At 40.3% G+C, this 14,670-nt stretch overlaps 1 protein-coding gene across 40 annotated transcripts in view; it reads left to right on the top strand.

The window, feature by feature from the left end:
* The window catches only part of TACC2 (transforming acidic coiled-coil containing protein 2), a 218,333-nt gene that overhangs the window by 132,007 nt on the left and 71,656 nt on the right, over positions 1 to 14,670 (top strand). For 5 of the 40 annotated variants that reach the window (XM_065552327.1, XM_065552326.1, XM_065552322.1 and 2 more), the window contains exon 1: positions 3,468 to 3,945. The exons of the other annotated variants lie outside the window; for them this stretch is intronic. In XM_065552327.1, coding sequence (XP_065408399.1) covers positions 3,878 to 3,945 — 68 coding nt within the window. In that variant the 5' untranslated portion in view covers positions 3,468 to 3,877. Of the gene's footprint in view, positions 1 to 3,467; positions 3,946 to 14,670 lie in introns of those variants that run through there. 40 annotated transcript variants of the gene reach the window in all.

Here is a 14,670-nt window from a genome sequence, read left to right as displayed (position 1 = left end):
CTTAACTCACCCCCGGGGTGCCACCTGGAAATGGGGTACCACTGAAAGCTCTGACCTACCAGGCTGGGCTCCCTCTCACACATAAGCACCTATGGACTTGATATCTGCTCTTGTAGCTATTCTCTAAACGCTCTCCAGTTTTTCAGCTTCCTTTTTAAAGTATGGACATCAGAACTGGCCTCAGCATTCCAGTGGTACACTCACCTCCCTGCTTTTACTCTGTATTCCTGTTTTTACAGCTGTATCCAAATTGCTTAGAAAACAATTATTTCTTCGAGCTAAGGGAAAAATCCCGTACTGTCTATAAGTAAGAACAGTTTTGGAGAAGGGGAACTGTCTTCATGGTAAAAAGAAGAACAGGAGTACTTGTGGCACCTTAGAGACTAACAAATTATTAGTCTCTAAGGTGCCACAAGTACTCCTGTTCTTCTTTTTGCGGATACAGACTAACACGGCTGCTACTCTGAAACCTGTCTTCATGGTGGGTCTCGTAGCCATGCTGTTGGCGCAGAGACAGAGGCTTAGGGCAGGTTGTGTTCTGCAATGCACCTTACTGCTGCTCCTGGAAGAGTGCAACCCCACTAAAGTGTTGTGCCAAGCATAGCATATGTGCAGATAGGCCAGAGTCGTGGCATTCTTCAGAGTTTGCAGCTCCTGAGCCTCTGTGATGAGTGTGTTATCCAGCTCTCATGAGTGCTAATGGGGAATTTTGTCCTGCTGTTATGTAGGTGTGTTTGGGGTGGGATAAATATTCTGTTCTCTTGACCTTGCAGTCACTTCCTGCCCTTGGTTGCATGGTGCAGTATTTGACCCTACACATTTTGTTAATGTTTGTAGTGCTTTTGTAACCTTTGAAAAACTTAAACATAGCAAGATACTATATGATGATGCTGATGCACCTGAAACTTGATATAACCAGAAAACACGTCTTAAATGCCCATTTAACTAGTTTTTTGTTGTTCATTAGCAAGCACTGTTAGTATTACTCTTAATAGAACACATACTTCTATTATCCCTTTTGCTTCTCAGAGCATAACTGATAACCCAGTTGCTTTTTTCCCCAGTTGGATTTTTCTAAAAGTAAGTACGATAAACTCTTGTCTGCCTTCCTCTCGTCTATAAAAAATAAACACAGTGGGAAGTTTGTATGACATTGAAATGAGCGTTAACCAGTAACTCAGTATTAAAATAGCACATAACACTGACATTGAGTGACAGCCTCAACATAATGGAATTTCCCCAAAACAGAAGCACAATTCTAGCTTCCTGGCTGTTACTGCTTCCTGTGTTAGATAGACACTAGAGTCATGTTCATATTTTCACATTTATTGCTAAAGTAAATTATTTTCAATGCCCTCTTGAAACTCCACATTTTATATTGTTAGGAACACTCCTGATTTGATAGCTATGTGACATTGCTGTTAAATATTAATACAACTGAGTCATGTTTTTATTAGGCTGAATTGACTTTCACAAGGATTTTCATACAATCTTTCAACTTATATAAACACGGTAGTCTACACTTAGCCTGGAATACCTCCATTGAAGCTGGTGCAGTTATACCAGGCATGAATGTAGCTCAGTTTTTGTGCCTAACATGCCGAGCATGCAAAAATGTGAAACAATTAACAAAATAGTAACACTTTACTGGTTTTATGATGTGTTTTGCAGAGTTGTAACTATTTATGGCGGGCGTGGCCGAACCGTGGTTCAGGAGCCACCTGCGGCTCTTTTACAGTTAAAGTGTGGCTCCTGGAGCGCGCCCCCCCCGTTCTGTGCCTATAAGATAGGGCAAAGGGCAGCTCAGGGCTTCTGCCTTGCGGTGGTGGGGGTGGGGAGGAGGCAGGGTGGGACTAGGGGCTTCTGCCATGCAGGAAGGGTGGTCTAAAGGCTTTAGCCTCGGGGAGGGGGGGGGGGGACATGGGGACAGAAGCCCTGCATCCCAGCATGCGCTGCCCTGCAGGGCAGGTTGTGCATGTCTTGCGGCTCTCGAACTTCTGAAGATTATTGTATGTGGCTCGGAGGGTCAGTAAGTTTGGCCACTCCTGGTTTATGGTATCCTAGTTGGTCCACTGGTCTGGGCACTGGGACTGGAAGTCAAGAATTCCTAAAAAAAAATTCTGGCTTTGATATTGATATGACCTCTGTCTCTTTGGGCCAGTAAATTAGGGTCAAATTTTGAAAAGTGGCTCCTTAATTTCTGGTGACTCACTTCCACCCAAAACTGGAGGCACACAAAATTAGAGGCCGTTTTGGCAATTTGGAGACAAACTCTGGTGTCCCAATGTTTTTCCATCTATAAAATGAGGTGAATCTCATATATGTTTTGCTGGTAGAGTTGTGAAGATGAATTAAGCAATCTTTATGAAGATGAAAAGTGCTATAATAAATAATTGCCAACTGTTATTCATTATTCTTATTGTGGTACTGTCCAAAGTCCCTAGTCAGGATCAGTTTTAACTACGGTTAATGAAATGGTGTGGAATATGCTTTGTCCTTGTCTATGCTTGTGGCTAAACTACATTCAGCACTTGTCAGCCCTGGATTATTTTTGTAGGGTAGACGAGCCCTAAAGGAGTCTACTTTTTGAAAGGAGAAAATACAGCACAAAAGCTATTTAAGCTGTGTGTACATGGAGAGATGGGGGCGTCTTTATTGACATCTGAAAGAAGTACACTGCTACACACTTTACAGCTAGAATGATTTAATATTTCTATTTTAATGTCTAATCTCTTGACTTTCTTCCAGTTAACTGAAGTAAACTATGTAGCTTCAAAGCATGAGAGTCACTGGAGTTAGTGGAGTTAGTAGAGTGATCCTGAATGTAGATAGTACTGCTGCTGACATTTTGATCTCTGGGAAATATGAAGTGTAATTTGTTTATGGAGCCTCCATGTGGTTGCCAAATATGGAAATGTGGAGAGAGTGATGGTGCCTAGGCCTTCCAGCAGATGTAATTTACACAAGATATTCCTGAAACACTGAAACCTTTTCAGTAAGAGAAAGACAAACTTCTCCATTGATTTTGAAATGCTGTTTTTTATCTTAAATATCCCTAGCTCACACAGCCTATGAACAGCATCACTCCCAAGGTTCCCCGGCTTATCATTTAGCAAGAAGATTCACACACACAGAAGCAAAATGGTTAACTGTAACAATATCTTTGGATCGAACTGCTCCCCGGTATGCTCACACATTGCCTTGTTTACCTTGGCTCTTCATGGCATTCTCCCTATTTCCCTGATGGAAGATTCCATTTTTGCCAGAGGGATGAGCTCTTTTGTTTTAATAATAATAATAAAAATATATATTAATTCTCTCTGTTGTAATCATTGTGAAACATACAATGTGCTTACTATTACAAGGAAATGCAGGCACAGGATTAGTACAAAATCAATTTGCATTTCAAATCAGCTGAGTCAACAAAATATAATGGTCCTGCCTGTAGGTCCTTGGGGAGCCACAGTAGCTGACAATGTGTGCTTAAGGGGAGGGTCTTCATTTTTTTTAAGTCCGTCTCAATAGCCAGTGGTTCTGTTTATAGAGGTGCTGCATTGTAGCTGATAGAACGATTTATGACTAATGGTTGGTAACATCAGTGCCCGACAGACTGGCTGGGATTTTATTATATTTTTAAAATAATATTCATCTGGACAGGAAAAAAAAATAATAAAAATAAACCCCTGGCAACAGTTCAGAGAAGAGAAGCTGCTGCTGAAGTGCCTCTGCTATTGCTGCCACTGATGCAAGCAGCTGTTTCCATCTGCACTGCAGTATTGCAGCCACTACAGTCAGACCTCTCAGGGCTTTTTGCTGCGGGAATTAACAAGGAAGCTGGCCTTGCTTGCAGCTAGCTTCAGCTCAAGGCACGCTGAGGATGGGAGGGTCGCAGTCTCTGCAGCAGGCACAGATAAGTAGCCTGAATCGGGAACCTTCAGAGGCAATGTAAGTGTAGCATACCTTTGCTCCCTTCTTTTTTGTATTTCCAGGCCTTCCTCCTTTCTGCACTTTACATACATGGTATACTACGAGGCCTTTGTTAATATTAATTGTGTTCAATTGAAGATAGAATTAAAGTTTTGCTATGTTTTGACAATTGCTATTTCTTTATACTTTCATAGCACATAGGCATTCTGGGTTGACGCACTGTCTCAATTCATTTATGTAAGGTCGTAGCTGTATACCATATGTTTGTCCTTTATATGGTGTGGATGCATAATCAATCAAACACAATGACAATTTCTAGCTAAAATCACCTCTGTGTTTCTGTTTAAAATGCACAGCATGTAGTTGCATCTCACTGTTTTCCAGAGCTTCTTTCCTTTCCATACAGACGTTTTTGTTTTTTTTCCAGTTTACATCACCCTTATCAACAACCTATGTCTTCTTAATGTTATTTCCTGTGATGAAACATAATAACAAGGTGTCCTTAGATCTCTTCTCACTGAAGGGCAATCATGAATGGTAGACTTGTTTGCAAAAGGAAAAAGCGAACAATTACTGCTCATTTAGAACACTGTACCATTTTGTTTTCAGAAGAGTATATCAAATACACTAACAACAAAGTCATTTACCATTTGTAAACTGGAATTTATCATTTATTATTTGTGGATTTATCAGTTCACTAGCCAGCATTCTGTGTGTGGGTTTTTTTGTTTTTTTCCCCTGTAAACCACCCAAGCTAGTGTATAAGGAAGTGGCCTTTATCCTCCAATGGATTTTTATTAGACTTGCCATGTCTTTTATTGTTTCAGTTATTCAGACCATATTTAATTAACATGTTCAGAAATTAACTTAGCATCAGGAAGACACATTAAGCTCACCAAAATGTATGTATGTCATTATAAAGGCAGGTGTCTAAAACTGACCTAATTTAGCTCGTTTTTATTTACTTATTTTTTAAATGCAGCATCTTTTTCCTAATGTAAATCTTACATTCTCAGGGTGCTTAAACATTTTGTGTTTCTTATAAGAATGTCTTCAGAGTCAATGGGGAGTAATAGTACAATAACTGGTTTTTAACCCTGATCATAAGGCCATACAGCTCCTATTGTAAGATTCCAGTGTACCCTGCAGAGAGCTTTGCTTAATATTATGTTATTACATTCATAAGATACTGGCCTAAATGGGTTTCCGCAGCCTTTGTTCTTAGCACCGATACACCAGTGCAGATATTTTCCATATAGTCCTGTTTTATGTATTGCTAATATTCTGATATTAAGCATCTGTTTTAATGCTAAATTGGAATGAAGTGATGCTTCATTATCTTTAAAACCTGTTTAAATTTATGTTTTCATCTACACACACCACTATATCTATTTTTTAACATTGACTCACGTTATCAGGCAATATGGATAGTGCATTGTTTCATTTATAATTTTCAGAGCCTTTTAAGAATTCGTTACATCACAGCCTGAAAACACATTGATCAAACAGTACTAGTTCTTGTCTTATGGACAGTGAAAGTCAAATGCACTAACTGTCACATCTTTCAGCAATGTTTATGTACAGAAATAATATTATAGATCCTTTATCTTTAAAAGAATTGCTATGGAGTTTCAATGTAACCTCTTTGTGCCTAGTATGAACCACTGACGTAACCTTCGGTTCATAAGTCAGTAGACAACTGGTGATGTATTTGAGAATAGTTAGTGAAAGATGCTGATGGTCTTGTAGCACATGAATAATAAAGAATATTGAATTAAGAAAATATAGTATTTCCTAAAAGATCCAAACTGCATGCTATGAAAAACACTGAATATGTGTGGGCCTATATTGACAAAATGTGCATCTAGTTGCTCTGTCTTGTGGAGACCTGCTATGGTATGAAGTTGAGCATATCTGTACCTGAATTGCATTTACTGCTAGGCTTCTGATCAGCCTCCCTTTTTGTGGGTGCATTTGGCTCCTGCAAAATTGCACCCATATAACTTTGCACCTGCAAACAAATTGTGGATGTCATCACTGGCAGCTTGGTTAGCTAAATATCTGATTGACACAGGTAAATCAGATGATAAGCTGTCTGGTTAAGTTTCTCTGTACCTTAAGCAACCCTTCTGTGATCCAACAAGGATTGGTTCTTAATGGAGTTGGCCATGAGAATTGTACTTTCTGCGCCTTATTCTCCTCTAGATTACAACAGTGTAAAGTCAGGAGGCACTAGTGAAGGCAGTGGAGTTACACTGATTAAAAAAATCAGCATAAGAGGAGAATTAGGTTCTGGGATACTTGGGAAAAATCTCTTAAAGACAAATTGCTTAACAAGCATAGATTTTGGACAGGTTTTGGTGTACTACATGCACATACAGTCAGTTGAAAGCATAACTTGCACTTGTCAGAAAGGATGCTAGGCTTTTAAAAAAATTGTCTTCCCACATATTTTACTCATCTGGCCTATGTGAACCTCTATTAATTTGGCTCCTGAAGGTTTAATCAAATTCATCTTTAATCAAATCGAAAAATAATAGAACTTCAACCCTTCATTTTGATCAGTTTTCTTTGCTTTAGCCTGGGATTATTGGTAACTCTGTCATTGGCAGTAAACAGTTGACTTTTAGTAAGGAACGTCATAGTTCTGAATGGGATAAAAGGAAAGAGTCCAAGGGAAGTGCATGATAAGAAAAGTTGTGTAATTCAGACCTGGTTATTGACATTATAAGCTCTGCCATGTGCTGTACAAACTGCATTATGCACCCTGGTGGTCATATGGTTAGCAAAATCAAGTGCTTGTTTCAGTCACAATCAGTGGCTGCTCCAGGCACCAGCGCTCCAAGCGTGTGCCTGGGGTGGCAAGCCGTGGGGGGGCGCCCTGACGGTCCCTGCGAAGGCGGCAGTCAGGCAGCCTTCGGCAGTCTGCCGGTCCCGCGGATTCGGTGGCAATTCGGCGGCGGGTACGCCGAAGCCGCGGGATTGGGGACCTCCCGCAGGCGTGCCGCCAAATCCTCAGGACCGGGACCTCCCACAGGCAAGCCGCCGAGGGCAGCCTGCCTACCGTGCTTGGGGCGGCAAAAAAGCTAGAGCTGTCCCTGGTCACAATAATGGGTATGGACTTGATTGAAATAAGAGGAAATGAGTGTAGGTTAATATTTGTATGCTGTATTTGGGTGTGTGAATACTTGTGTTATACACACACACAAAATGTGTGGCAGTGAGATTATTTTTTCCTGCCTAACCTGTGACTCACTAAGGGAAACTTTGAGGATAAAAATCATATCCAGCTGCCAACTGTTACATTATTTATATTATAGTGTTTAATAATATTTCTAACTTTTTAAACTCTTCATAATGTTAGCAAAGTAGAACTGGTAGTGAATATTTATCCATTTTCATCCCATTGATCCTTGGCTCCTTATCAAATTCCAAGATTTTCCCCTGCACTAAATACATCTTGCTTTAAGGCTCATTATAGACACCATCCTTGTAGCCAGAGGGGACTGGGTAAGATTCATTCAGAACCCATCAGCCCATTCCTTGGTTAGCCAAAGGGTTGACAATGTTACTTCCTCCCATCAAGAGCTATCTCTATGAAATTTTCACCCCCTGCCAATCCAAGGAGAAAATGACTGAGACTTGAGCCAACTCTGACTGAAATCAGTGGTGAAACTCCCATTGACATCAGTGGGAGCTGGATCAGAACCCAAGAAAAGGAACTTAACGCTACAGATGGTTGGTATTAGGCCAAAGCTTTGGTGCCCCTGCAGGTTGTTGTTCAGTATTCCTTTCCATTGTGTGTCGTCTTTTTTTGGTATCTTGGTTGCCTAGAAAGGCTCAAACATGAGTGGCTGTCAGATTTGTGTTAAGAGCTGTGGTTAGCTAATTGGATGTTTTATGTTTGTATGTACATAAACACAGGCATCGTTGACCATTTCATTTTCTTATTTTTTTTAAATACTCTATTTAAATGTAGCTTTGCCTTCTCACAGGTTTAAAGGAAATGAATTACTCTAGCTGATTTAGTTGTTTTCTGTTATTTAATCAAAATTGGTAGTGATCCAGATTGATAGGTTGTCCATCCTGCATGGTTGTAGTAAGAGGTAGTGCAGCATAAATTTAATTTCTGATCCAGCCTTTGTTGACCATTCTTCTATCCTGCAGGGGAATACATTCAGTCCAAGAGGTCTCTCTACTTAGTTGGGGTTACCTGCATGCATTAATGAGAATGGTTCATCTAATCAAGGAAAAAGGAGAAATGCCATGTGATTTCTGCCATCAAACTTCCCATCTTCTATCCTAGCAACCCTGGTCTGAACTCTTAATGGCCTGATCCAATCCCTTTGAAGTCCAGTGGAAGTGTTGTTATTGACTTCAGAGGGCGTTGTATCAAGCCCGTATGCATCACTAACAGCAGTCTGGTCAAATGTGCAGAAAATCAAAACCAAAAAAGTTAGCCAAAAGTTTTTAGGGGGTGTACATGGACATGAACAAAATTTGAGCACTCATCCTTTGTTTCCAAGGCACATAATACAGTTCCGTGTCACATAAAATGTATTTTTACAATTGCCTACATTGTGCTTGTCCTGATATGGACCATAATGGCTCCTTTGGAACCGTTATACCTGTTCTGTAACTATTCGTATAGGCAATTTGTAAAATCTATACTAGTATTGGTAGTAAAAATCTGCATAAAAAGGCATTTCTGCACATACATTGTAGCCATTATTTAAAGTTAAATAGTTCACCCATTTAAAAGTTTTGGTTTTTCTTTAAATTTATTTAAACTAATTTGGAGGTGAAGTTATTGCTTGTTAAATTTATATTAGTCATGTTTTCAAACAGTGTGTCTTGAAATATTAATGCCTGGGGATATTTTCATTTTTTGTAATACTTGTATGGTACATGTAAAATAGCTCTATCCATAAATACATAACTTTCCTTTTCTGAGACCTTATCTCAATATAGAGTTTTTGCATTTACTAATTGGCTTAATAGCATTCCCTAACTTATTTATTTGGTTACAAAAGCATGCCAAGGAATTAGCTATATAATGTACCTCCCCTCAAAGACAATGGGGCAAATTCTTCAACTCGGGCTGCACAGGGCTTAATTGACGCCACAATTTGGTTAAATAAAAATATGGAAATGATATTACTAAATCTTATGCAAGCTGTACCTCCAATGTTAGAATGCCTCTGTGAGGCGTTTTTATATTTTGCCTAGGGAATCCTTTAGGTCTTCCGCCTGTTTGAAGAAGCATTAAGTGCTTTTGTGAAAAATGAGGGGAAGGAAGAAAAGTAGTATGTCCCACTTAATGGATATATGTGTGTTTAGAATGAGATGGCTGCTTTTTATTGGCAAAATAAGTAATACTGCTTTATACTCTTATAGCCCTGCAGAGCCAACAAAACAAAGAGAAAACTAGCTGGATTCTGTATTTCTTGTGTCATCAAAAGAATTGTTTACTACATTCCAATTGGTCAAACCTGTGCAAAGATACTTGATGTATATGAGGTTGCACAGGAGCCACAGAGGGCCTAGTATGGCCTGCATGTCCTATTAAATGGGGATAATGTGCAAGATGGAAGCTCTTGAAGCCCAGGTAGAGTTTGCCCGTCAGACAGAAGTTTTAATTTGTAAACTGAACACTTTTTATTTGGAAAATCATTTAGAATCAGTAAATATTGAACTTAGCATCACCATTTTTATAGTCAATTTTAGCAGTAGAACTTTATCCATCTTAATTGTTCCATATAGCTGCCATCCATCTAGCCAACAGAGGAGTTGAGGCTGTTCAGCACCTTCCAGCTTTGCAAGCTGCAGAATTAGGGCCTTAGTTTCCTTGGTGTGAAAAATGAAGTTTGAAAAAAATCCAGGCCTTTTTCATTTAAAGTTTCTGTGTCTCAAAAGAGGGAAGGTTCTGAAATTAAAATAAATATTCAGGTTTGCAGACTTCTCCGAATGTGGGAATTTTTTTTCTGCACACTGTGACATTATTCCTCGTGTTAAATATAGATCAGCTTTTATTTGAAATGCAGAAATAATTAGGAAAGGAAACCTCTGCTTCTGAGTTTTCATCTGCTTCGGTATATAAAGTTACATTTATTGAGCCTGCTATCTGTTTCTTGCTTTAATTTAAGAGATTTCAGTGGTGTGTTGGGAACGGATTTTTTTTTTTTAATCTTTCAGGGAAAGAATCTGAGAGCCTCATATTTTAACTTCCAAAGTGCAGGGCCATCACTTCAGAATACTGATGGGACTAGGGAAGAAACAAAAAAATTTGTATTTTATCTCTCCATGTTCTTGGGAGATAGAGGTATGATGCAAGTCAATTAGGTGTCATCCTAAATCACCTCCCACTTTTACCAGCACACCATTGTGCTGAGAAGGCACCTAATGTGGCACGGCTTTCTCTCAGTGCTTATTGAGATGCTATTTCAATGTATTGAGAGAATTGGAGCAGCATGTGGTCTGTAACATGAAGTCATGGCTCCATTGAAGTCAAATCTTCCACTGACTTCAATCAGCCAGGATTTCACCTGAAGTGTGCAGTCTAGCCTCTGTTTCAAGAAGGAAAATAATTAACGGTACACTTACACTACCTGCTGGATCGGCGGGTAGTGATCGATCTATCAGGGATCAATTTATCGCATCTAGTGTAGACGCGATAAATCGATCCCTGATCGCTCTGCCGTTGACTCCTGTACTCCACCGCGGCGAGAGGCAGAAGCAGAGTCAACGGGCGAGTGGCGGCAGTCGACCCCACGCCGTGAGGACGCGAGGCAAGTCGACCTAAGATACATCGACTTCAGCTACGCTATTCTCGTAGCTGAAGTTGAATATCTTAGGTCAGTGGTCCCCAACCTTTTTCGTCTGGCGGGTGCCAGACGACGAACCATGGAGGACCGTGGCAGCAGACGAGCATCCGCCGAAATGCCGCTGACAAGCGGCGTCATCCAGAGGCGTCGCCGCCGAAATTTGGCGGCATTTCGGCGGATGCTCGTCCACCAGCCAGTACACGGCTGCACTTAGACGCCCCGGCGGATGCCATGGCGCCTGCGAGCACTGCGTTGGGGACCCCTGTCTTAGGTTGATTTCCCCCCCAGTGTACACCAGGCCTAAGGGAGCAATTGTTCTATGGCATAATTAGCATGTAAAAGTATCAGGGGGTAGCCATGTTAGTCTGTATCTACAAAAACAACAAGGAGTCTGGTGGCACCTTAAAGACTAACAGATTTATTTGGGCATAAGCTTTCGTGGGTAAAAACCTCACTTCTTCAGATGCATAGAGTGAAAAGTTACCGATGCAGGCATACAGATGCATCTGTAACTTTCACTCTATGCATCTGAAGAAGTGAGGTTTTTACCCACGAAAGCTTATGCCCAAATAAATCTGTTAGTCTTTAAGGTGCCACCAGACTCCTTGTTGTTTTAGCATGTACAGTGGTTGTCTTTTTAGTTGATGAGGCTGTGTCACTCCTTTGCCCCCGTGTGCTCGCTGGTAGTGTTGTCTTTAATTCACTTTTAATTTTCACTTTTCGTTGACCATGGAGGAGTAAAGATTAGTGGAAATCTGTTCATGGAGGGACAAACTCTGCCCTGCTCTAATTCCCATGCATTCAGTGAATTCAGTGGGGTTGCACAAGAATAAGCCAGGAAGAATTTGGCTTGGGGAAGAGGTGTTAGGAACTTCTCCTCTTCCCTGTACTGCATTTGTCAAATGGCAAATTTAATCCTTTGCCCCCTCCCTGGAAGGAGCCACGGTAAACCCAGTATAATGTTTTCGCCAGAATGAAAAGGGAACAGTTTCTCTCTGCTTTACAGACTAATGCTCTTTCATGAATCTTCAGTACTACCATAGCCAGGGGTTCTCCTAGAGGTTAAATGAGTCATAGATCCATTTCCACAACTTGCAGAGATGGGTTTTCTGCTGTTGTCTTCTGAACTCTGTGGTTGAGCTAATCTGTGGGCTACAGAGAGCCGGTCCCTAGCAGGATTTAAGGGGAAGTTCTGATGAATGAAGTAACCAAAACTTATAGCTCTGGTTTCAAATGTGGTGTTGGTGATTTTCCTTTGCAGTCTTTGCATGATATTGTAAAGCATTAAGAATGGAGCCACCTGGCTTGCCTACCAAAGGTATATTTAACAGGCTTTTGTTTCCTCCATTAAGATTTTAGTACTTGGCACTAAGTGGCAAATGAAAGATGCCTATCTTGGGTAGGAAATACTTCTGCCTTTAACAGCTGATGTTAATTTGAATGCCATCAGTCTGATCTAATAGCACTGTGAACCACAGAACCATGAATAAGGTGCATTAGTAATTTGGATTACAACTGTTAGATAATTTTTACTATCTTCCTGGTAAGTGTTTTCTAGCACTAAATATTGGGATATCCTAAATATGTCTTAGTTGTTTTTTCCCATCTCTTAAGAGACTTCTGCATTTGTACTGCATATTGAACAGGGACCTGGTTAGTTAGAGGTACACAGATGAAGTTCTTGTTGTGATGCTGTCAAGATGATTGTCTGTTGATTAAGTGATTTCCATTGAAAAAGAAACATGGGCTAAGAAGAGACTTGAGAATAGAAAATTATACATATTGGGTCTGTTCTTTGTGTCCTGTCTCTGTACCATATATGTGATTATCCGGAATAAACCTGGGGTAAAGAAAGAGGACAAACAGGCTTATGAGAGCGAGCGAGCGAGATAGGATTAACTTCATCATTCATTTATATTCAGGGCCGCCGAGAGCGGGTTCGGGCCCCGGTGAAAATTATTTTTCAGGCCCCCCAGCAAGGGCGGACCGGCTAAACAGGGCCGACGGGGGGGGGTGGGGGTGGAGCCGGGCCCGGAATACTTTCGGGCTCCCCAGCAAGGGCGGACCGGCTAAACAGGGCTGACAAGAGTGGGGGGAAGCCGGGCCCCCTTCTGGATCACCGGGCCACAGTAATTTGTACTGGCTTCCCCCCACTTTCGTCGGCCCTGTTTATATTGCTAGTGCTGAAAAGCAAACCCTGTTAGAGCTGTTAGCTCTCAGGAAAAATTATAACATTTAAAAAGAGATTTTTAATGTGCCGTTTGGGCTCTCTTGAATTAAAGCAATACAGGGAATTTGAACTCTAGTCAGTTTCAAAATTGAGTTAAAAGTAGTTTTGGTTACTTCCGCATATCTTGTGCCTGCGTCTCCTTGCCAGTTTTTTGTGATTTTTCAGTGATGGTTTTCTATATTTTATGATGTTTTTCTCTTCTCTGTTGCTGTGTGAAAGATGCACATAGGTGGGATCTGACCTTTATTGGGGAAAGAGTGAATCTGACTTAAACACAACTCCAGTCAAATTCACAAAGTCAAGTAGAAAAAAAGTAGAAAAATAATTTCATTTTTATCCAATCTTATTTAGTTGTAATAATGAGGTTTCTTTTAACAACAGAAGGTAAAAAGAGGGGGGAAATCAGAAGTCTTTGTTTTTTTTTCTATTCATTTCCCTTTAATTCTTCTCAGTTACATTATCAGATTAACAACCTGACTCCCAGAATAGTCAGCCCATGCGAAATCAGACATTTTTACATAGAGTGGGTGGTGGTTTTTGATTTATAGTTTTCCCTTTGTAATCTGTTTAAAGAGGCATTTTCAAAGTGATTTCCGGTATTTTAGAGACAACTTCCGTTAAGGATTTGTCACAGCTAAAAGCCCAAACAATACTTTGAAAATATAGTCCACAGCATCTAAGTATCACTTAAAGAAAATCCACCACCTTGTTCTAGCTGCTAAACTGTCCAGAGATTACAAACTGAAAATTCACTGGTCTTCTAATAGCGTGTAAACCACATAATTAGTGTTACATTAGTACAAGTATGTCATTGGGCAGATTTACTCATCACACTGGATTTATAGTGGTGTAACTCCTATTAATATTCCAATGGAATTATTCCTGATTTACACTGGTATAGCTGAGGGCATAATCAGGCCCAGAGGATACTTTTTTTTTTTTTGCGGCGGGGGCCGGGGGGGGGGGGGGTGTCCAAAACAGGAAAACAATCCCTGCTTCTAGTTCACATAAAGCAGCAAGATAATTCTGCATAATGTCCTTGAGTTAAACCTTGTGCTTGTCATGAACCATCATTTATGGGCTGGGAAGCATCAGCTCCAATGTAATATTGATTATTTTCTGGGAAGCCATATTTTCCCTGAGTCCTATAGGTATATTTATGCTGAAATAATCTTGAAATCCTTCTCTAGACACCAATTCCCACCCTGCTTGCTGCACACATTAATGCCAATACTACTACTGTATAATTGCATTGCACTAATATAGGCTACCTTTCAGATGAACAGAATTTATTTTATGAGTGCACCTTTACAAAATAAAAATGAAAACTGCAAAGTATGCTTCTCTTGCTTTCTAGTTCAAGCCATAAAATAGTCACATGACACTTAACTCCTTATCTTGGGGGAAAATTCTTTTGGACAAAAAAGGAAAAAACTCTTTAATTGTTTAGCCATGTTTTAACTTCCTAAAACTATGTTAAGTAGGATTTACTGCTGCAGGAAGTTATCCAGATATCTTTATTCTGTAGCCTGTTACCAATAAGTGAATATATTCACACAAGTCCCTCCTAGACTGATATATATCTTTTGTGAAGATCCTTTTATTTGCATTGGTACAGGAAGCTGGATGCCTGGGCCACTGCAGATGTAGCTGTGTTTTGGCATAATGTGGTCCAGTTCTAAGGTGGTT

This window comes from Chrysemys picta, chromosome 7 (genome assembly GCF_011386835.1).
Source record: "Chrysemys picta bellii isolate R12L10 chromosome 7, ASM1138683v2, whole genome shotgun sequence".
Classification (NCBI taxonomy): domain Eukaryota; kingdom Metazoa; phylum Chordata; order Testudines; family Emydidae; genus Chrysemys; species Chrysemys picta.
Note: the sequence above shows the minus strand (reverse complement) of the source record. Positions and strands in the feature narration are given on the sequence as shown.